This window comes from Lepisosteus platostomus, chromosome 6 (genome assembly GCF_059453375.1).
Source record: "Lepisosteus platostomus isolate fLepPlt1 chromosome 6, fLepPlt1.hap1, whole genome shotgun sequence".
Lineage (NCBI taxonomy): Eukaryota > Metazoa > Chordata > Actinopteri > Semionotiformes > Lepisosteidae > Lepisosteus > Lepisosteus platostomus.
In genome coordinates, this window is record NC_142616.1 from 24,046,738 (window position 1) to 24,069,435 (window position 22,698).

General features: G+C 39.2%; 1 protein-coding gene across 3 annotated transcripts in view; it reads left to right on the forward strand.

Annotated features, from left to right (window-relative positions):
- The window catches only part of ide (insulin-degrading enzyme), a 47,048-nt gene extending 24,407 nt beyond the window's left edge, over nucleotides 1-22,641 (forward strand). For 2 of the 3 annotated variants that reach the window (XM_088634957.1, XM_088634955.1), the window contains exons 12-25: nucleotides 2,359-2,461; nucleotides 3,154-3,276; nucleotides 3,586-3,668; nucleotides 4,726-4,870; nucleotides 7,696-7,806; nucleotides 8,206-8,326; nucleotides 9,216-9,307; nucleotides 10,606-10,717; nucleotides 11,685-11,852; nucleotides 12,133-12,405; nucleotides 15,176-15,237; nucleotides 17,964-18,036; nucleotides 19,261-19,328; nucleotides 19,998-22,641. In XM_088634957.1, coding sequence (XP_088491083.1) covers nucleotides 2,359-2,461; nucleotides 3,154-3,276; nucleotides 3,586-3,668; nucleotides 4,726-4,870; nucleotides 7,696-7,806; nucleotides 8,206-8,326; nucleotides 9,216-9,307; nucleotides 10,606-10,717; nucleotides 11,685-11,852; nucleotides 12,133-12,405; nucleotides 15,176-15,237; nucleotides 17,964-18,036; nucleotides 19,261-19,328; nucleotides 19,998-20,093 — 1,630 coding nt within the window. In that variant the 3' untranslated portion in view covers nucleotides 20,094-22,641. Of the gene's footprint in view, nucleotides 1-2,358; nucleotides 2,462-3,153; nucleotides 3,277-3,585; nucleotides 3,669-4,725; nucleotides 4,871-5,586; nucleotides 5,732-7,695; nucleotides 7,807-8,205; nucleotides 8,327-9,215; nucleotides 9,308-10,605; nucleotides 10,718-11,684; nucleotides 11,853-12,132; nucleotides 12,406-15,175; nucleotides 15,238-17,963; nucleotides 18,037-19,260; nucleotides 19,329-19,997 lie in introns of all 3 variants that reach the window. The other variant, XM_088634956.1, reaches the window with a different exon arrangement.
- Nucleotides 22,642-22,698: the final 57 nt, after the last annotated feature.

The window sequence follows — 22,698 nt, forward strand, 5'->3', positions numbered from 1 at the left end:
TCTACCGCGAGTTACCGTAAATTATCCTATAGTACCGCACGAAAAATAATAGTATCCGGAATTTCCGCAAGGTGGAGCTAATAAAGCTCAACCTCTCATGTTTGAGCTGTCGCCATTAAAGTCTTTAACAAAGATATTACTAATAGTATTAATAATGAATGACCTTGGACAAGCTGTAAACTCAAAGTATTGCCCTGGTCCCCATTCTTTTTTTTCATTGACTGTCTTTGTAAAAGTAACACCACAGCATTTCGCAATCACGCACTTGTTTCCAATCATGCAAAGTACAGTAATTTTTGAGAATCTCCGATTCACCATGCCTTTCACATGCTCATAAAAGAGATTGATTTAGGAACATAAACATATTACTGTATGCAAACTGTACTGCATACAGTATGTATATGTATATTTAATGTCTTTACTGTGCCCGTTTAAGTATTGAATATTTATATGGAATTTTACCACTGAAGGGAAATCTTAGTAGCTGAGCATAAAAAGAATAGGAGCATACTGTAACGCGTGTGAAGGCCATAAACGATATTAATTTTGGAACATAAACATACAGTATATGGCTGGTCTCGGTGACTGTACCTGTCTGAAATTGTTGAGATTAGGGGTGCAGGGAGGGTCTGCTAATTCAGGGTCACAATTTCTTCTCATTCTATGTGGGCTCCTGTTCACAAAATTGAACTAATGTGCCAGTTTAATTAATGAAGTTTTGGATAAAAGACCAAACCCCATCCCAGACCGGTCACCAGCTTACTAGGGTATGAATATGGGACTTCAGACCTTTCTTCCCGAAATTATTTGCTCAGATGTTGTACCAGCACTACAACAGCTTCTTATGTTGCCTGGCGTTACGCTAGAGTTGCATTGAATGTGACAAGAAGAGCAGATGTGATCAGAGATGCGATCACATAAATAGAACCTGGCTTTTTGATCACTGCCTTCTACACTGGACAAAAGATGACAGGAGATGCTGATTTGTTGCTGGGAACCTTTGAAAAAAGTAAAATTGTCTTCTTTTTCTGCAAATTCTTTGTGTAGAAGCTAGGAAGCAGAGTAAATTGATGACTGCTTCAGTGGCCCCCATTATAAAAGGATAATGCTGAAATGTAATTCATGAGTAAACTTCAAAGGAACTGAGTGTGCCTCATATATATATCTAGATTTAGAGTTGTTAACTAATAATGTGAAAGCATAAAATATAAAAGGTATTACCATAGCTGTTGCTTATATTAGAGTGAGTTTTACTTTATATCTCCTACAGACTACTCTATCAGTTATTTTGTTCACTGCTTGGAATGACAAAATGCTTTTCCACTTTGTATCGTTCCATATTGTGGCTTTGAAGTGAATAGCACATACTTTTGTGAAATTCTTGTCATAATTAAGTGGATAGCTCTGGGCTTCTTGAAAAAGTGCTTTTTATTATAAGTATGTCACTTAAGAGCACTAAAACATAGGGACTAAATAGGTGGAGTCAATTTTGCCATTGGAAGCACTTTTTGTTGCTTATCCTCCAATGCACAATTTAAAGAACCCCCATAAAAACACTGCATTCTGTAGACACCTGAAGAGAAAGTACGTTTCTGCAGGACGTTGTAGCTCTGTGCTGTAGTTTCCCATAGCAGAAAAGCTGATGAGTTGTTCAAGCCAGACTCATGATTGATGTACTGGGGAGAGTGTGCGCCAGGGTGCAGCTTGCTCTTTGCCATACAGACATCCTGTAATGAGGCTATCGTCCATAAAATCATGGTGTGAATATTTAATCTGTGCTGCTGTCTAACTCTCTGTGGGTAGTGCAGTAAACAACATCTGGGCTGGTTCAGATGCCAACGGGGCAGGTAATTTGTAGTACGACATATGAATTTCATACAGCATGGCCTGTGCCTGCACACTGAAGTCTCTGTTTGCAAAAGTACAGAGTGACAATATAAGCAGACCTTTCTTGTCTTTACTACCCGGTTTATAAAGTGGAAAATGTAGAGAGCTCAATTTGAATAACCAAGCAGAAGGGAAAGCACTAAAATTAGTGAAGCTGACATGGATTACCTTGTGCTGAGCCAAAAGGAAAATTCAAGCATTTGCTTAGACTGCACAGTTTGACACGGCTTCTTCGCAAAACTTCTGCTGAAGTTTTTTTTTCTTCTGCTGAAGTTTTTTGGTGAAGATGTTTTACTGTCACTGGACACAACTGGAATGTGGAATATTACACACATTCAGCTTAGGTGTTTTGCCATTGCTTGGCAGAGATGAATAAAATTAGTAGTTTATATTTTGTTTCTTCAAAGATTGCATCCACTGCCATTCATTCTCCAGCCTGTCTGCATGTGATGTTTAATCTTTATTTTGCAGAGTGGCAGTAGTGTCTAAATCCTTTGAAGGACAAACTGATAAAACAGAAGAATGGTACGGGACACAGTACAAACAGGAAGCCATCTCTGATGAGGTTATAAAGGTGAGCTGCGCGTGGCACTCCAGAAACCCACTCAAATCTGACTTGCTTTCAAGAGGGCCAAGGATCTGTCCAAACACTCGTTTAAGAGACCTGCTGCCAGTTGTTTATTGCTCTGTGATAGTAGACTAGGTAACTGATTCTGGCATAACTTTAATTTCACAGTGCCCATATTAGAGTATATTGTCTCATGTCAAGTGTTAGAAACTTCATGGTGTTTTAGCTACAAATATACTCCTACCACTTCTAAATCCTATGAGCTAAGCCTTCCTTTTTTCAGGGCTGTAAAATAGACTTAAGCTATTGCAGCCACAGTATTGCGGTTATGGAAGCTATTGAATGAAATATGAGGTAGTACAAAAGCAACAGTTTCATTTTTATGATTGAGTCCAGCAAACCTTAAATGGCTCAAATGAATTCTGAAAGAAACTCCTGGACTGGATTTTATCCCCAAAGTTAGCTGACTGAAAGACTCTTGGATTGCTTGCAAATGGAGTTTCTTCTGTTGATTTCATATTGGTGAGACTAATCCTTCTTCTGAATAAAAATGCTTATCTGTGGATGTTTTAGAAAAGAGACTTCTTTCTAAGGTTAAAGTCTCTCTCCATGACACTAATTCTGGTTTTACATAATCCAAGCACGGGTACAGATTACCGGCAAGCGTTTTGTCAGTTGTTCCGCTTTGTGTATTTCAGAAATGGCAAAATGCAGACTTGAATGGAAAGTTCAAACTCCCCATGAAAAATGAGTTTATACCTACAAATTTTGAAATCTATCCCCTGGAAAAAGATGCTCCATCATATCCCACACTGATAAAGGTACTTATTGAATGTTTAATCAATGTTTTATGTTAGAGATAAAAAATAGTGTGTAAATAACCAGATACAACTACTAGTTCATGTAATAATGAACTAATAATTATTTTAAAAATCCAAGTTCTCATATAGAAATATTTGAAAGCATTTAAGATCATATTTAGTGCAGAATGACTATGAGGATGTTGTTTTAAATAATTTATCATTCTCATTTTGACATCTGAGTAGGAACAAGCCCATGAAAGAGAACAGCATACTGTATTTCATTTTATTACATTTACTACACTTTTCACTGAAAAACGTTTCTTACAGGATACTGCCATGAGTAAAGTGTGGTTCAAACAGGACGACAAATTTTTCCTACCAAAAGCCTGCCTCAACTTTGAGTTTTTCAGGTAGGAACTAAAACTGACTTGAACAAATGTTTAAAACATTGTTTGAAATTTGTAATTGAGGTTTCTGTGCTGTTTAATTTATATCAAAGCCAACATACAGTTTGGGAAAGGAATTTGTATGCATCTCTCAAGTTCTTTCTGAGCCGATAGATCTGAAATAATAACATTAAGAAATAGGATTTGAAGAAAGTGCAGTTCAGCTGCCAGAAGATTCTCTTTTTTCATAAGCAAGAATTTGTCTGTGCTTAATTTAAAGCAAGTGTGAAATTGCCTTTAGACACGGACATTTATGGAAAATAATTGAAAGAAAAGATTGTTGCATTGACATTTAAAAAAAATATTTTTTAGGCTTCTGAGAAGCTCTGAGTTACAAATCGTATTTTGATGCATTAAGGCATCAAAAGCCCAGAGCTATTTCATTTTGAAGTGGCATTTTGTTCAGTGCTTTCTCAATCTTGCAGTTTAAACCCTGGGAGACCTCAGATTGCTGGATCAATATTTATAAATAGAAGCAATTGAAGACTGCTGCTGGTGTGTCTTTCTAAAAGCAGTCAAAATACAAAATAACCCTCAGTCCCAGATTTTTACCTATTTAATACCAACCATGGGCATCTCCAGTGTTCTGTGCTCATTAAACAAAGTTTATTTTCAAAACCAGAGAAACACGTAATTGCATTAAAAGTTTGACCTGTAACATAATTTTTCCCTGTTAATGCATATATTCTAACACTACATTTTGTTTTTTATTTTTTAAGCAGTAATATCTGCCCTTTTTCGAGCTCATGGCTTGATGGAAATTGTAAAAAATACTCATTTTGTTTTTAATGGTTCTTGTTACCCCTTGTCCTGGTTTAAATGTTTGTAGTTTGTTTAGGTAATAGTATTATATGTAAAACTCCATTGATTATGTTTTGTCAGAGTGTATTGATATATTTACATTTCAATGGACATGCACTGTATGATTTTTTAATTTTTTGTGACTTGTGGTTCAGCACCCTTGGGGTATTTATATCCCAAGGGAAAGTATGAGACTTTACTTGTGGCATTCTCTTTTCAGCCCATTTGCTTATGTGGATCCATTGCATTGTAATATGGCCTATTTGTACCTTGAGCTGCTCAAGGACTCTCTCAACGAGTATGCATATGCAGCTGAGTTAGCCGGCTTGAACTATGACCTGCAAAATACCATCTATGGGATGTATGTAAGTACCCAAATTCAAACAAACACCATAAACAAAGCATTCTCAACTGGTCTTTTCCTCATTAGGCTTTCTCCCTCAACCTCAACTGAAGAAGTAGTCGGTGGTGTCTCTTTTCCATTGCGGTTAAAGTGCCTATTAAATCATGTCCAGGTTTAGTCCCAGAGATGGTAAGTTGTGCTTCCCAGCGGGAGTGGGAAAGGGGTTATGGGATTATTCATGGCATCACTCCAGAGAGTTGCCAGGAGAGGTCAGATGGAGGTTTTCCAAGGTTGCGAGATCTGCGGATCCTCCTCTGCCTTGATTCTCCTTTCCCTACAGGGCGACCGCCCAGTGAGGCAGAGATCGAACTGGACACTTCCGCCTGGGGTGAAAAACGAGTTGAAATGGCTTTAAGAGGATTTGTGCTACATAAGTCATGCAAGCTTTGAGTGATCCGAACAAAGAAAATATACATGTAATGTGTTGCAGTTAGTCTGTAAACTGATAACGAATCCAAGTTCATTGCATAGAAATTGCAGTTTAGCCCAGAACAATGGAAAATGGAGACCTCACTACTTCTTTTGTAGACTTTTTTCCCAGATCATTTTTTCCCCTCCATTGCGTCAAAAGCTGGTCATTAGGCTGCATATACATACTCTTCTGTCAGCCTCCTCATCCCACCATGTCCATGTTGGAGGTGTCAAACAAATCTCTCTCTCTTGTTTTCTTTTTGTTAGTCGCTACCTTTACGCAGACCCTGTCCATTGCAACATGACTTACCTGTTTCTCAGGTTATTGAAGGATGATTTAAAAGAGTATACATATGCAGCTCGCCTCTCAGGTTTGGTCTATGCCGTAGCGTCAGGAATGAATGCACTCCTTGTAAGTAGAAGTGGAGAGGGAAGGAGTTTGAGACATGAGTGTTAAGGATGCTCTTGCTGTCTGCCGTACTGTGTAGGGCTCCTGTCTTTATGCCCTTGGAAATTCTTTTGTTTGATGTTTTACAGATTATGGTCATGAAACAAGGCACTGGGATGGATAAACGCTATTTAATTAGGCCTGGGATGAATATAATTTGTTTTTAAATGGGAAGTCAGATTAAACCTCATCACCTTGGAGTATTGATAAGTTGATGCTTATCAAAACCTTCCTGGATGGTGTTGAGTAAAGCAGCTATATGACCTTGTCAGTCTGGAGGCTGGTGCCAATATAAAAGTTATTTTCTAATACAGAAGGAACTTTGTTTTGTACTACAGTCTCCAGCAGTGGCACTGAGGGGGGAAGCATATCTGTAAAACAACAAATGAAGGATTATTGGCTCATGCCCTGTCTTTGACGTCACTACATGCTGCTTTGGGAACACGTTAAAAATTGAAAAGGCTAGCGTTTTGTCCATGGTTTGAGGTGCTCTCTTTATCTTCTCTAACTTTTGTTCCTTACCCTTTTTGTTCACACTTTAATTGCTAAAATCTTACTTGAAGTTTCATGAAGAATACAGATCATAAGATATGTATATCTCCACACAGCAATATTAGCTGAGAAAACTAATGGCCTAGTTCTTCTAGCCTTTTAGATTTATCAGCTAAAATTAGCTATATGTTTCTTTGAAGTAAAATGCTGCTATTTACAGATTGTTAAAATAAAACATTTTTAGAAAACCTGAAAACCTGTTTTGAAGAAGAAAGAGGACATTTTAGTGTGTATACAGGCTAAAGGAAAAATTAGACATCTTTTTTTTTTGTTGCCAAACACTCTTCAGTGAAGCCCTAGGTTCTGCATGTTTCATCCTGTGAACTGTAGTGAGTTGTTAAGTATTTTCATTGTACTAATCTGACTTGACATCTTGTTTACCTCTCAGCTTGGTGTGTGCAGTGTAATCAGATTTCTGGGTGTGCCAGTGTAACTCACAGGGGCAGCCAGGGGGCAGTGTATGTGCGACTGCTGCTGTTACTTTACTGTGTGAAGGGAAATGCAGGAATGTTAAAATAGAGAAGGTGACCATATATTTAAAAGACTGCCTCACTATTTTATATTCAATGAAAATTCTTATCAGTGGTAGTAGTAATAGTAGTAGTATGTGCAGACCCTACCAGATGAAAACTGAATTGATACCATGAAAAGAGCTATGCACCTAAATTAAAGAACATGAGAGGTTTTGTGAGTGAGTAGTTTGAAAGAAGAAAAGAGCACGGCACTCGGTCACTGGGTTCCTAAAGGTTTAATTTTCAAGGTGACTGTTTGCCTTAGCCAGTTACCTCAAGTTGTGCGGGCCCAGTGTTTAGGCCGAATTAGACAGTGTGGTGAAATAGGAGAGCCTGTCATCTGCTTGCACAGCTTGGGCACGGCGAGAAAAAAAGAAAGAGGCAAACAAACTCGTCTCTCCTCCTGTGCTGTAGGACGCAAGATCGTGATGAATGGCGAATCTTTTCTCTAAGGCCAGTCCCACTGCATTGTAATTGCTGGTGTACTCTGACAGTTTGCAGTGCCCTGGTTCAGCTGTCTCTTTGGTGTTGTGCTTGGTTTTTCAGTGCGCAATTATTGGTGAGGGGTTGAGCTTTATTGTTGAAAGTCTGCCGCTTGATTATGCATATAAATCAATCTGAATGCCTTTTGCGACTGGTACAGCCATCGTATGCTGCCGCGTGAGCAATTTATTCTCTGATAGCAGTAGATAGCAGAAGTCAGCCTGCTCAGAGCCTGCTGCAGCTTTCTGTAATCCCGGCCTCCCAGCCCCCTTCTCTGAAAGCTCAAGCTCAGCACTTGTGCAGTCCTGTGCAGCTGGATTGCCACCCCAGTGCGCCACATGTGTTCTCATCACCTCCCTCTCCCTCTCCCCCGCAACACAGCTGTCCGTGAAGGGCTACAACGACAAGCAGCACATCTTGCTGAAGAAGATCATTGAGAAAATGGCCACCTTCGAGATCGATGAGAAACGGTTTGACATCATCAAAGAAGCAGTAAGCTCGTCTGCTGTTGCGTTTACACATAACCTTCCAGCTCATGCGCAAAGTGCTTCTCTGTTCAGTTTGAGACTGCTCATTCCGCCATCCCAGAGGGGAAGTGCTTGGCATTCCAAGTTTAACTTTGGGCACAGTACGTCCAGCTTCTGTTGTTGCAAGAAAGGGCATCAGAAGGCCAATTGGCAAATACATAACTATATAAATATATGGATTTATTTGCAGGCCAAAGCATTAAATACTTACAAGCGTGGATTAGAAGAACGAGATAATGCTGGCAAAGATTTTCAAAGTAAAACTTCAGATGTTTTCACATGCCTTTACACTTAAAAGTCTACTTTTTATAGGTGTTGATTTATGATGTACTGAAATTGTGTTTTGCTTCCTTCCTTCTCCAAGTACATGCGGTCGCTGAACAATTTCCGTGCTGAGCAGCCTCACCAGCATGCCATGTACTACCTGCGGCTGTTAATGACCGAGGTGGCCTGGACCAAAGATGAACTGAAGGAGGCACTAGATGGTAAAATACATTTTTCCCCACCCTTCGTAGTTACTGCTGACGGGGGGAGGCAGTGGAATGCTGGAAATTATTTCAAGAAAGCGGGGCTGTCTGGCGATCCCAGTTAGTGCCACTGAAAAATTCCAGTCTCTCTGAGCGGCTTCAGAAGATTGGCAGAGGTATCCCTACGTGCTTGGGTTTTCCAAATTTGCTCACTGTGACTTACTGTTGAATATTTCTTAGCACTATGTTAATTACAGATGCTGAGAATCATTGCGATGCGAGTTGCTTTATGCAGTCAAAATGCAATTTCCTTCAAGATACCTGAACGGGTGGTTCTTTAAATTTTATGTGATGACGCACATATCTTACCCAGCTATCGAACTGAACACGGAAAACTTGAATTTGCTGTTATATGAGAACAATCGAGTGATCCAGTATTGCCATAGGAAGAAATGGCTTGGTTCTCCTAGCTGTCCCCCACCTCACTTTGTACCCTAGACCCCTCTCTCTGCACTGTTGGACTAATGTCTTTGACACTCAGTCATCTGACAATGCCCAAGTGTTTTTTTTTCCTGCAGTTCTCCAGAGAGCCAGTTTGTTTAGTTGCAGTTCTTCTGTCAGGCTTAACACTTCCTTCTGAATCTGGGTCAGACGCTGTGTGAATTCAAAGCAATGCAGTGGGTGCAGTGCCACAGCCCCATTGCCGTGTGTGTTGCAATGATAGAAGTGTCTCTGAGAAACGCCCCTGATAAAAGCTAATAAAACTTAAGAAGGGAAGGAGGGTTTTGATTTGAATTGTTTTTTTTAGAGATATGTTTTTTTTTTGCGGTGTGGTGCTGACAGTAAAGTGTCCATTGCTGTGAAAAGCACTGTATGATTGATTCTGCTGTCTAAATATCTGTTGCAGATGTCACTCTCCCTCGCCTCAAGGCCTTTATACCTCAGCTGTTGTCACGGTTACACATTGAAGCACTTCTCCATGGAAATATAACAAAACAGGTTGGTTTACTGTCTCTCCTTGAAGACGAGGAAGCTCGATGGAGTCTGTGCCTCTGTGTGTGTGTTATTGGTCACGCAGACTCTCACAGAGTCCGCAAGGATGAGATATATTTTTATTCTCTCTTTCAATTCAGCAACAAGGACTTTACGCATCAGAGAGTCCTTTTATCATTCATGTGGGAATGTCGCATAGGGTATGAACACCGGAGTCCGGATAAGATCTCTGGTGATCGGATCACTGTTTATGTAAGATCACAGCTGTCTTAAATGACCCCGGTTATCCTTGCTAAAGAAGTGAATGTCACAGTCGGATTAAAAACCTTTTCTATAACTATTTCACTGTCACAGGGATATAGATGTGTACTGAAATTAGACAATGAGTGTACTTTAAGAAAAAAGTACAATATTTCTGACATTATTTGACACGCATTGCCTAAAGTTCTCGATTTTAGTTCCAAACTAACATTTCCTTCTTTTTATTTGTTTTGCACAGGGTGAGATGAGGAAATAGGAAAATAACACACATGGAAGCAGTTTTCAGTTCTGGTCTCAAACACTATAAACAGTACTTACAGGCAGCTGATAGGGGAAACCTAGGTTTTCAATATGTAATGATATATACGTATAGGAGTACAAGAATAATTTTGCTTATTTTTCTTAAATGTGTAAAAGACCTGCATTGAAAAACCTGAAAAGAAACCCTAGGTTTGTGGAGGTGGGGAGGGGTTTGAGTTATTGTGGTTCATGGCAGGGAAGTGTGTCACTGTTCTGTAATCAGATGCAGAGTCTGTAACAGGAGATGTTACAGCCATCAAGAATGCAGCAGTATGTTTGTTATAGCTATTTAATGAAACAATATGAAATGCAGTTATGCCGAATGATGTCACTGTTGTTTGCCGGAGAGATGGCAAATTACTGGGCACCTGGGGGACTCATGCAGGTGTTTAGAAAAAAGTTGAAATGAAATGTTTCCCTGCTTGATTTTTTTTCTCCTACACCCCTATATATATCTGGGAGCATATGTGGAGTATTAAATAAAGGTATTTTCAAAAGGTAGGTACACTGAGCAAAACACACTTAAGTCTTCACATCCTGAAAGCGATGTAGAGAGATGTAGAACATATTTATTGCAAGCATATGCTCCATCTGATAGTTCTACATTACATATTTGGCAAGGAAACCTCACTGCGCTTCTGTGCTGCAGTTTCTGCTGTGTCAGAACAGATAGAAGGGCAGTTGAAAGTTATGGAAGCAGCAATGTCCTCTGAAGTGTTAACTACAAACTGCTTTCCTTTCAGTCTGCCTTAGGCATGATGCAGATGGTTGAGGATACTCTTATTGAACACGCTCACACCAAGCCTCTCCTGCCCAGCCAACTTATTCGTTACAGAGAGGTTCAGGTTCCGGACAGTAAGTGGCGCCTTTCCATACCCTCACCTCTCCCTCATTCTCACAGTGCACCCCTGTGTCCAGGTCCGTGTGCCACATATTCAAAACCGCTCGTCGGTCACGTCATCACAGCCCTGTAGTTCATCACAAATTCCAGCACAGTAGTCATTAGAATAAAAAAAAGCATGCCTGCTTTACAACTATGTGTACAGTCTAGTGGAGGCAGTTTAATTGCAGTTTGTTATTTTGTTGGTCTTTTCCTCATATGAGAATGATGTAAGAACCCACTTTGAACTGGGATTTTTTTCAATAATTTCTGCTGTCTAGGTACGTTCTGAAGATTAAGCATTCTGATTATCCAGCACTGAAACTTACTGGCGTACCTCATTAAAGATTAACGACGTGGACATTTCTGCACATTTGAGATTGCTTTCCAGCTGTAATTCAGGGAAACAAATCAAGAATGTGAGCACCTGCTATCGATTTGTACTGGATTTCTGGTTACTATGGATGCATGTGCTGTATATACTTAGATTTGCAATTGGATCATTTTTTTCTCCAGAGACTGCTTCTTCCTGATACACTGCCTATTGAGAGCCGCTGCATAAGGCTTGGTGCTGTAGTGTCTACTGCTCAACCATATCAAGTCTAGAGTCTTTACTGTTTAAAGAAACATTGTCATTATCATCTTCAGTTTCTGCCTCCATATATACCTCCATATAAACGTTGTATGACAGTGCTCCAAGAAACAATTATAAGTCTATGTTCTCATAGTGGAGTAATTAGATCACAGTGTCTGACACATTTTTTACATTGGCTGGACTAATAAAATCTTTTTATGGCTTCCTTCAGACTGCCTTCTTCTTTTGTTCTAGTTTACCATTTGTCTTCCAGTATCACACTTTCCATGTACCTTAAGTTATGCTTTAAATGATTCTGCTGATGAAGGAGAGTCTTTCATTTATTCATTTTTGGGGGCTGCTTTTAGGAGGATGGTATGTGTATCAGCAGAGGAATGAAGTACACAACAACTGTGGCATTGAGATCTACTACCAGACAGACATGCAGAACACCCAAGAGAACATGCTGCTGGAGCTCTTCTGCCAGATCATCTCTGAGCCCTGCTTCAACACCCTGCGCACCAAGGAGCAGCTGGGTGAGCCTCTGCCACATTGCAGACTCTGCAATACTCTTTATCCAGGTTTCTTTCAAATCATGACATTGCATTAACTGTAGGTTGCAGAATCAAATTAGCCTAAGTTGCTGGGTGTGAGCTAACCTGGCACTTGTAAACCCAAAACCCCAGTGTCTGTCATGTTTCGCAGGCAGCAGAGTGATGTCTGTCTTCTGGCTCTGAAGTTGCCGTTCTGTCACTGGGCCAAAATAAGAGCACCACATCTTGCCAGTACTCAATAGGTACTTCTGTAAATTCCCAGGCTACATCGTATTCAGTGGGCCCCGCAGAGCCAACGGTGTCCAGGGGCTGCGCTTCATTATCCAGTCAGAAAAGGCGCCCCACTACCTGGAGAGCCGCGTGGAGGCCTTCCTGAGGACCATGGAGAAGAGTCTGGAGGAGATGAGCGAGGAGGCATTCCAGAAACACATCCAGGCCCTGGCCATCCGCCGGCTTGACAAGCCCAAGAAACTGGCAGCTGAGTGTGCCAAGTACTGGGGAGAGATCATTTCACAACAGTACAACTTTGACAGAGGTGAGGCGCCAATACTGCTCGTGTGGCAATCTGTGCCAGACAGAATTCACCTGTTTTTCAAACCACTAGTACTTCAGTGTGAGTTGCAGAACCTTTGTTCTGCTCTGTCCAGCATGACTAGTGAGCTGTCTCCTCCCTCTCCTCCCTAGATCATAACAGTATTCTGTATTCTTTTCTTCCACTTTCTTCCACAACTCTGTGAGAATGTAAGTGGTATTTTCAAAGGAAAACTGATTCATAAGCTACTTTGTTAGTAGATTATTGTCAGTTCTTCTAGAGGTCCTTTTTAAATTGGCCCACAGGAATTGAAATAACAAATCTTGCAGTGTTTGTTCCCTGTTTTTATTTGTTAAGTGTTGCCCGTATAGTTAACATTAAAGATATGAATGATTCTGTAGGGAAGGGAGCAGCTTACTTATCCCAGAATTGATATAGAAAGTGTACTGGTTAAACATGTGAGATTGACGTATAATTACACTGCAAAAACCTAATAGAAAGGTCAGACAGTAAAGCTCTACTTCTTAAGTTTTTTCCAAAGTGGAGTGGAATGCAGTAAAAATTCTACAATTAGGAATGGATAAATTGAGGGAAAGGCCAGCTTTTATGTAATTAGCCTCCATTGTAACAGTGCTAATAAATGAAGCTTCTGTTTGAAAGGAGCATACTGGATGCAGTTTTTCAAATCATTGGAGACTATTATTCTTTTTGCCCTGCTGGATCTTTCAGGGTAGAAAGCAAAAAAAAAAAGTTTAAAAGAAACAGCAGAAATGAACAATACTTTAATCACTAAAGATACTAAGTTTTAACTAGTCACGACGTGGAAGATTTCAGTGTTTTCCAGTTTTGTCTCTTTATTTTTAAGGCATGGTGAGTCATTGTTGGAAGTCTGTTTAAAACTGTACTGAGAGCTTGTTAATGCTCAGCTGACACAGTGAGTGTTATCTTTTTGTCTAGGGCATATGGAAGGAAATCTGATTTAGGGTAATGTATAAGTGTAACATACACAGAAAGACTCTGCACATTTCACATTTGTGTGAGTGTGTTGTCTGGGGCTAAAAGTGTTTGTAGTCACTGGTGATGTATGTTATCGAAACACAACAGTAACTCGTACAATTAAGTAGTCATTGGTACACTACTCGAGTTGTAGAAAGTATTAGGAATTTTGTTTATACCTTAAATCAGTTGATAATTGTTTACTTTAATTGGATAAATGTAATATTGTTGATCTATGTCTGAAGAGCTTCAACAATTAGTTACATGGAAATGTTTTAGGGTTGTAAATTGAAAGTTATATCTTTGCTCCCTGAAAAGCTATGGATGTACACATAGAAAAGAAAAAAAATCGAATTTACCTAAAGCTGTTTAGTATGTTTTATTTGGCTTTATAACATGTTACACAAAGAACCCAATATAATTTTCTGACCTTAGTGTATCATTTGATTTCAATGTCTCAAACAAAAAGCAATACACATACTTACATACAGTATGTATAAACAATAAATCAGGTCTTGATTTTATAAGAGAAATAAATGTTACAGTATTTAAAGTTTTGTTACAAATCATGGATTCATATTTAGCAGTAAATTCTATGAATACAGTATAATCAATAAAGCATAATCCCATTATTGCACCTATTTTCTGGAAAAATGTATTTGCATATGTTTTCAAGAGCATAGTAGTACTGTGTTTGACTATGTTACTTTGATGACTCATGCATTACCTTGGTAACATTTAATATATACCATTAAGGAAATTAAAAAAATAGTGTTTGACTTTTGTGTCAGGTTAGTTTTACTTAATTCTTTTGGTGTTTTTTTAATTGTCTTCAAGACTGCTACTTTTTACAGTTCTGACCTCTTTGCTTGTCTTCAACATGTTTGCAGTTACAGAACAAGGCTTTTTAAATCTGCATCATTTTCACAGCCCTGTTTCCATGTGCTGGGGAAGGTTGTTTCACAGTGCTACATAATAAAGATGGTGCCAGTCTTCACCCATCCCAGAGAGTTCATGAATCGCCGATTCGATGAATCTGTCCTTCAAGTCATGTGGACAAACAGGCTAGAAGTCAATGTTGTGAACTAACCCTACATTCTGCATAATTTGTTGTTCAACACTAGTGATGAATCTCCCAGTTACCGAATGTAACCAAATTTTTTTAAATTAAAATTTTAAAATTAAAAACAATTCGTCATAAAAGGTGAGTGACGAGCAACGTCAAAACCACAGATACGGTATGTGCTACCAGCAGTGGGACTTCAAGAGCAGCTAAGTTTATCCACTTATTGTGCTGCAGAGACTACTTCTGCATAACCTTTAGAAACTGAGGAATGGCTGCTAATCTTGCTAGCATGTTGTGTAGTAAATTGAATAAAGTTATGTAGTAAAGTGAATAATCCAGAAAGATTATATTCTTGTAACATATATATATAACATCACATGCAGAACATGCAAAGGCTGTTCTTATTGACAAACCCAGTGCAGAACATTTCTTCAGATGTCAGACTTGTTCAGTTTGAAATAATTCACAATTTCTTCTGCTGAGACAGGTGTGCAGCAGGTTGGATTGATCACCTTGGAAGAGAAATGAAAAATGTAACAAAATGGGTCTGTTTATTTTTATGTTTAGCATACGTTTGGCTGAGAAAGTACAATACTTTTTTCCAGAATTTGCTCTGTTAGATATGCAGTGGATACCTGTCTCTCTTCAGCAGAATGGCAGCAGTTTTATTTATTTTTTTCTCCTTTTCAAGATGTTTTCTTTTTGTTTCAGATAACATTGAAGTTGCATATCTGAAGACACTGACAAAAGAAAACATAATGCAGTTTTACAGGGTGAGTGGTGTGGCTGTTGTACCTTTGTCTTTTTTTAAGGTAGCGTGACAGTAAGTCTTTTGTCCTTTAAAAAATAAGCAGTAAGTCAGTAAAAAGATCTGTTCAAGACTTGAAAAGATCAGTTCCAAAATGTTTTGTATTAAAGCCTTTGAATGTCAGATGCTGTAAGAGGTTTGGGAACGTGACTATTATCTTGTATGAAGTCCCTCGCAGTATAATGATTGCACAATGGACCCAATACTTCTTCCTGTTCAGCATAATGAACCCCCCACTGTTCTTGACAATTTCAGGGGAATTGAAACAAAATGAAAAGCACCCCCTGAGACGTATGTGAATGCATAGCTGTCTGGGAGTGAAAAAAATAAAGATCTTAACCTTTTGGTCCTTTAGCAAATTGATGTCTGGGTTTTGTGTGAAATATTGTACTTACAGGTGTGTGTCCCTTGTGTCTGCATGGAGGATTCACATCTGTTTCAGGGATGGATCAGTTCCCTTTATGTCTGTGTGCATCAAGCTGGAGCTGGCTAAAATCAATCTGTGATATAGTCCCCTAAACCCCAGAGGTGTTAAAAGGCAGTTAATAAAAGTTGTACACCATCTTTTTATGTAGGACTGCAGCCCATTTACCAGCTGTGACAGGGAAGTTCAGTATCTCTTGCCATGAAAGCACTGTGGAGGTCATCAATTCCGTGACTAATCTCTGAGAGTGACAAGCTTAATGTTTTAAGCAAGGAAGCCTCAGAAATCTGCATTGCCCATTTCTTTCTCTTCCTTAAAATATTACACCTTTTCTTGCACCCTTTTTCATCTCCTAGGGTATATTTATATATAGTAGTAGAGGTTGTGCTAGCACTTAAAAAGAAGTTTCCTAGCAACATACGGTGAGTGTTGACGTAGTTAGAGGATTATTTATTAAAATGCTAGCCTGTATCTTGTACCACTATGTGAATATCAAGGAAAGAAAAGAAACAGCTAGGACACAGTATACAGTGCTGTGGAACCGCAAGAGGCAGGTGATAGGAATCATGCTGTGACCTGCTGATGTGCTTCTGTCGCATTAGTATTGTTCAGGAATAAAATCTCTGCATGGCTCTGAGGCACAAGGTAAAAGGCTCCTCAAATAAAGCCTGATTCCCTGCCTCTCAGCGCTGCATGATAGTTATTATCCCTTTTGTATCTACATGGATGACGCAACTTTTATTGGGGGACTCATTGTCTAGAGAACTCTTCTGTTTATCTCCTGAAACATAAGCCCTTTTAAATAAACCTGGATTATGCCCTTTAAATATCCCTTTAAATAAACCTAGAATATGCCCTTTAGCTGTGATGCCTTTTCTGAGAAAATAACAAAAACCTCCTATTTATTGGCTTTTATCCCTTTAGAAACATGAGAATCTAACTATACTCTCATTTATTCCTTATTAGTTAATAACATGATTGTGTGCCTTATTCCATATTAATCACTGCTGTTAGCATCTGTAAGCAGATGATGTACACAACTACAGCTGTCACAGCTTAGCATCATTGAAACATCATTGAATAAGGTACAGTAGGTGCTCCTAGGGTTTCAGTGGTCATTTGAACCTGCATTTTCTCTGTAATCAGTATTTTATGTTTATCTTGAACAAATCCATATTCCTGAAAATGAGTGAACATCTAATTTTGCTTTCTTGGACAACTGCCATTTTGTCCAAATTGTTTGACTTTACACTGAAGTGTCAAACATATTATCAGCAGCACAGATTGCTATCTTTCCTGTGAAAGCAATTGGCTAGCCCCACTAAACATAACCCAGTACATACACCAAGTGAATCCCTTTTTTTCTACACTTAAGTGCACATCAGAACGATTGCAGAAAAGAGGCCATTTGGCCCACCTGACCCAACGGATAGAGAGTTTTTTGATCCGAGGAGCTGGTCCAGCTGTCGCAAGAAGGAAGCAAGGATTCGGGCTTGTAAGGCTGTGCGGGACATTGTTCTGCACACCCAAAACCCTTTGTGTAAAGAACTGCATATTATTCTCGGTTTTAAATGTACTTTCTCGCAATTTCCAATAGTGCCTGACTCCTGTTTCACTGTTCATTCTGAAAGTATCCGCTGGGTTGACCTTGTCACCTTGCCTTTAAGAATTTTGAAAATTTGTAACTTGTGTCTTCTCTGTTCAAGACTTTAAAGATTCAGTTCCTTTAGCCTGCCAGCGTAGGACATTCCCTTGTCCCAGGATCGATCTGGTTAGACTTCTCTGGACTGATTCCAAAGAAGCAATACATTTTCTATAGAGTGGTGACAAAAATGTACACAGTATTCTAAATGAGGCCTTAGTAGTGGATTATACAGTTTTAACATGTCTGCCTTACGTTTGAATTATACACTTTCTCGTCCGTTATCCTTGAATGGCCTCTGAGTATGCTGATCATTCTCATGCATTCTGCTGATGTGAGGGCTGTTTATTTTTGGAAAGTCTTGAGCTGTACCTTGTGCGGTCTAAAAACCATTACAGAGCAAGATCAGACTGATGTGACAGTTTTAGGCTGGTGACATTTAAAATGTAAGTAGCATTGTGCTTGTGCCAAATGAGCTTTTGATGTAAACATCGCCACCACATTGTGCATCAGTGAACATGACTGTAACCTCACCCTATGTTTGACACCGACAGGATTCCTTCAGTTGTCACGCCCTGATGCAATCAAGTCTTCTTTTCCTTATCCTCTGTCTCCTTATTTACAGGACCTGCTTTCAGTGGATGCTCCCAAAAGACACAAGGTGTCTGTGCACGTGCTGTCGAGGGAAATGGATTCTTGTGAGTACTGCAGACTGGGAGGTAGAACTGGGGTTGATTTATAGAGCGTAATTAGTGCGTTAGAAGTGTGGAAATTCCAAGTAATCCATTGTGCTGTGACTCCTGAGCAGCAAGCAAATAGTGTTGGTCTGTCTCTCCTATTGGCCTGCTCTCTGCACACACTGGAGTAGAAAGGATGCTGTGCTCTTGATGCTGGATTAGAAAAGGGTTTTTCGATTGAATTTTTCCCTTCATGAGAAGGAATTTACAAGCTCAGCAGTTACCCTCCATGTCCCACTGACAAAAATGCTTTAATCCTGCTGTGAGGAGCACTTCTCCTACCTGCGAAAGTGTTTGTATAGACACTGTTCTCTGCAGGCTCCTGCAGGTCCAATCACTATAGCCAGTGCTTCAGTTTTTTTACTTTTAAAATTAGCTTAAATCGTAAGAATAGCTCTTCCTCCGCCCAAACACTCCAAACAAATCGGTACTGAATCTCCTCCAGTTATGGTAAACACTTCAAGCTGAGAATTTTCAGTTTTTTTAAAGCATTTAATTATTCCACCTGTATATTAAGCACAGTGCTGCGGGTGAGTTTTAGAGGACTCATTTAGCAGTACGGAGCCTTATGTGGTTTCATAGCTTGTAGGAAACTGCAAACTAAATTTGAGTGAACTAATGAAATTCCTTTTAATGCAACTGTTGTTGAGCTTTAGAATATATAAAAAGATTAAAAATGTTCAATTTACTGCATAAACACGCCTTCCAAACTTCAGCCCTGGTTCACTGAGGCCACAGGGCTTTTTTAAATCCCAGCACACCAACTGAAGTGGAACGCTTTGACTAACGAGAATTACAGCACCGAGGAATGAATCTAGTTTTCAAGCTGTCATTAATCCTTATGGCTCTGAATTCTTTTTTTTGCATGCATGCGCAATTGAAGACCAAGCTGCCTAGTCGATACTTATTTCTGATTTTAAGGGCTATTAGGTCACTTTTTACTGTTCTGAAATGAGATATGAAATAAGCCGCGTATTAAAATTCCTTTCCTCAGTAACATGGAGTTAGAATCACAAATTGCTGCTCCAGTTCATCAGTTTAGCACAAGCTGCCCTCGGTCATGCAGTTTCCTCTTCAATTTGGGGTGCTTTTTTGGAGCAATTTGTTGTGGTACCACAAACTAGGCTGTGATCAGCAGCATTCTTTCATTATTGCCGATGACTTGACACATTCTTGGTTTCCTAGGCCCGGTGGTTGGTGAATTTCCGTGCCAAAATGATGTCAATCTGGCTCCAGCGCCTTCCCTGCCACAGGTACAAGGAAAAGTCCTCTTATTTCAGAAGCAGACCTGGCCACAGAGCAGTACCAGAACTGGGACAGGGGTTCTTCTGGTTTGGTTTAGTTGAAAGGACATTTAGTCACAGTGAATTGGTTATGTTTTGCACTCTTCATACAAGTATTTAATCTTTGCTTCAGTGATTTTTAACAAAAGTTTCAAAGGAAAGTCTGAATGTTATCTTCTGAAGGACAACTAGTTTGAATTGTACTGCTTGACCCTACAACTTTAATATGTGCTGCAGAATTATATGCAGCATTTGTGTCTCTTGTCCTTTTAAAAAGAATCAAAGTTTTGTCCAAAGATAAAGTAATAAGTAATAAAGATCTGTTGACTAGCCTTGAGACAATCGGGGCAGCAGTGTGGAGCAGTAATCAGGGCTCTGGACTTGTTACTAGAAGGTTGCGGGTTCAAATCCCAGGAAAGACATTGCTGTTGAACCCTTGAGCAGGATACTCACCTGAGCTGTTTTGGTAAAATACCCAGCTGTATCTGTGAGTGCAAATGTACGATGAAGAGGATATAATTTCAGATTAAAGAAAGCGAGATTGCTGGTTTCAGGTTAGGGAAGTGGATTAAATATTGCCCCCAGGCACCAGGCACCTCCTCTGATCTCTGATCCTCTCATCGCCTTTCTTGTCTCCAGCCTATCCTGGTGCAGGACATGACGGAGTTCAAGCGCAGCCTGCCCTTGTTTCCTCTGGCCAAACCGCACATCAACTTCATGGCAGCGAAGCTGTGAGTGGAGCCCACCTGCTGGCTGGAGTCCAGGCCTGTGACATGGGAGCTAGAATAATGAATAATCTGTCTTTCAGTGTGTGTGGGTGGGGTGGGGTACTCTATATATGTGTGTGATTTACAGCTAGCCGTGTTCATTATCATAGCTCTTTGAAAAATTGCAAATCATCCCTTTTTTTAAAGTATTCTTTAAGTAGGATGTTATACAATTTTTACAAAACGGAAAGCCTGGAAAAAGATTGATCACATAAATCCTAGATGAGAAATTTTTGGAGTGTTAAACACCTGTGATATGAAAAGCTGCTTAGGTGAAAAATATTAATTGATTTTCAATGAAGGTATTGTGAGCTTTGGAGGTATGGCCAGAGTTTGTGCGTTATTTTTTTCAGAGAAGTGCAGAGTGATGATTTTTTTTTCTTTCATATGAATAACGCAAAAAGGGGAAACGGTAATTGAAGATTTATCACTCTGAGCCACTTTTTTTTTTAATAGATCAAGAATTCCTGCAACACACTAATGTAGAAAGAAATATTTCCGTATTGATTGAACATCAGCCTTATATGAAAAACTATATTATTGCGTTTTAATCTTTATAGAAGTTTGGGATATTGACAGTTTTGAAATTGACAGTTTTTATTTAAACTAGTAAAATGTTGGGACCATTAGAGCAGCTTGATTTTAAACTGAAACCGCGATGACCGAGGTAACCGCATGAACTTTTACTTCACCTTTGTTTTTAACTAAAGCTTTTTACAGATATTGTCGAAGCATCTTCTCAGGGCTACTCTAATTTGGTTTCACTTTTATTAAAAATTAATGTAAGCCACTTTTGAAATCTTCTACAAGGTATCTCATCTTTTCAGTTTGTTTATGTGAGTGGTGGTGGGGAGGGGGAGTTTCAGGAATTTCACTGTTTTCCTTGAAATAAATGTACATGTTTTGAGCCCTGCATGGCACGGAGACACAGAGTTGGTTTCAGAAGCGCTGCTGGCTCCCAGTCTTGGTAATCCTAGACAGTCCAGTCCTCCTGGACACTGCTCTCAGCCAGAGGCTGCTTCTTTCTGCCTCAGTCCCGGAGTGAAGCCTGCGGCTGCTCTTTCCAGTGAGCTCAGTCTTTTTTATCCAATCCTTTGATTAAACTAATGATTAAGTTAATTAGGCCTTTCCATTTCAGTGCTTATACAGTGGGAGATTACACTGAACTAACTTTTCTGGAGCAGAAAAGTAAATTTATAGTTAATTGAAGCTTTCAGTTAAGTAACTGAGAGCTCAACTCAAAGAAAGCTGCTGTGCACTTCAGGACCAAGAGTGAGAGAACCCCATTTTTTATAGAGCTGCAGTGCAGAACCAGTGCAATGGGATATTGGATGCTTTAAACCTTTATTAGTATTATGTGGCTTCCTTTTTTCCAAAACGTGCATAGCTGTGCATTTTGTTAAAGGGTACAACCACAGTGCCCCAGCCCTAACTTACTACTCCACCCTGCTCGAAAAGTGGGAACAACCGTAAAAACCGTTCTGGAGAAACTAAATTCTGATCTCATCTCCTCATCTTAAAATTAATTTAACAGCACAAAATTTAGTTTGACGTTTTTAAAACTTTTTTTTCCTACCCTTTCACACTTTCAGTGTTATTTTAAACATAATCTGTTTAAAGTGACTCAAAGTGGCTGTTTTAGGTTACTTCAAGGAGACTGTTCAGAGCGACAATGCTGTGCTTGTACATATGCACTCACACTCAAGCAATAAAGTTAAAACAAATGCGAAGTGCAGTCAAAAAAGTCAAACTTTTGAAAGATCTGTTTGCATTGCACTTTAAAAACGTTTTCTCAGAATCTGCCAAGTTAGCGCATAGAGAAATCATCCGTGTTAATTTTTTTTATTAAAGAGTATCTTGTCTAATGCTTTAACGATGTTCACATGAAGTTATTTAAGATTAGAGAAGAATATAACTAGCCTTGATGGATTATTTGTTCCCACCACTCTGCCATTAATCTGCTCAGTCTTCATTTCTCAGGGCTCGATGAACATTTTGAAGCCAAATTACTCTCAAGAATCATTTTCTTAGTAGAAAACATGCTTGAATCAATCTCCTGTAAGTTGTCTCAGGCTAGCTAGAATCAACTGTTATGCTGCATTTTCTATTAAAAAAAATGTATTTTTACAACATCCTGCATTCAGAAATAACGTGTTGTTACTTAACCAGTTGTTTACAACAGTACAAAAAGCTTCTTAATGTTCCAGCATTTTACTATGTTTAACAACTTAAGTAGAAACTCAGGCTTATCAATGGATTCTTGCATTGAATCCAAAGGTGCACCGTGTTTGAGTAGTTACACTGTACAGAAATTCATTTGTAACCTGTTGTTCACATCCATTTCTTGTGAATAGAAACATGGATTTCATGTGAAAAATCCATTGTTTACATTGATTTAACAGAAACAAATATTCTTGTTGGTTGACTGGTTGTAGAAGCAAGTGCATGTAACAACCAGTGTTTTAAGAGTGCAGTTTTTTTTTGCAGTTTACAATAAAATATGTAATTACCTCCTACCTTGTCACCTCTCATAAATCTACAAGACGCATAACAGGAAACAAGGTCCTCTTGGG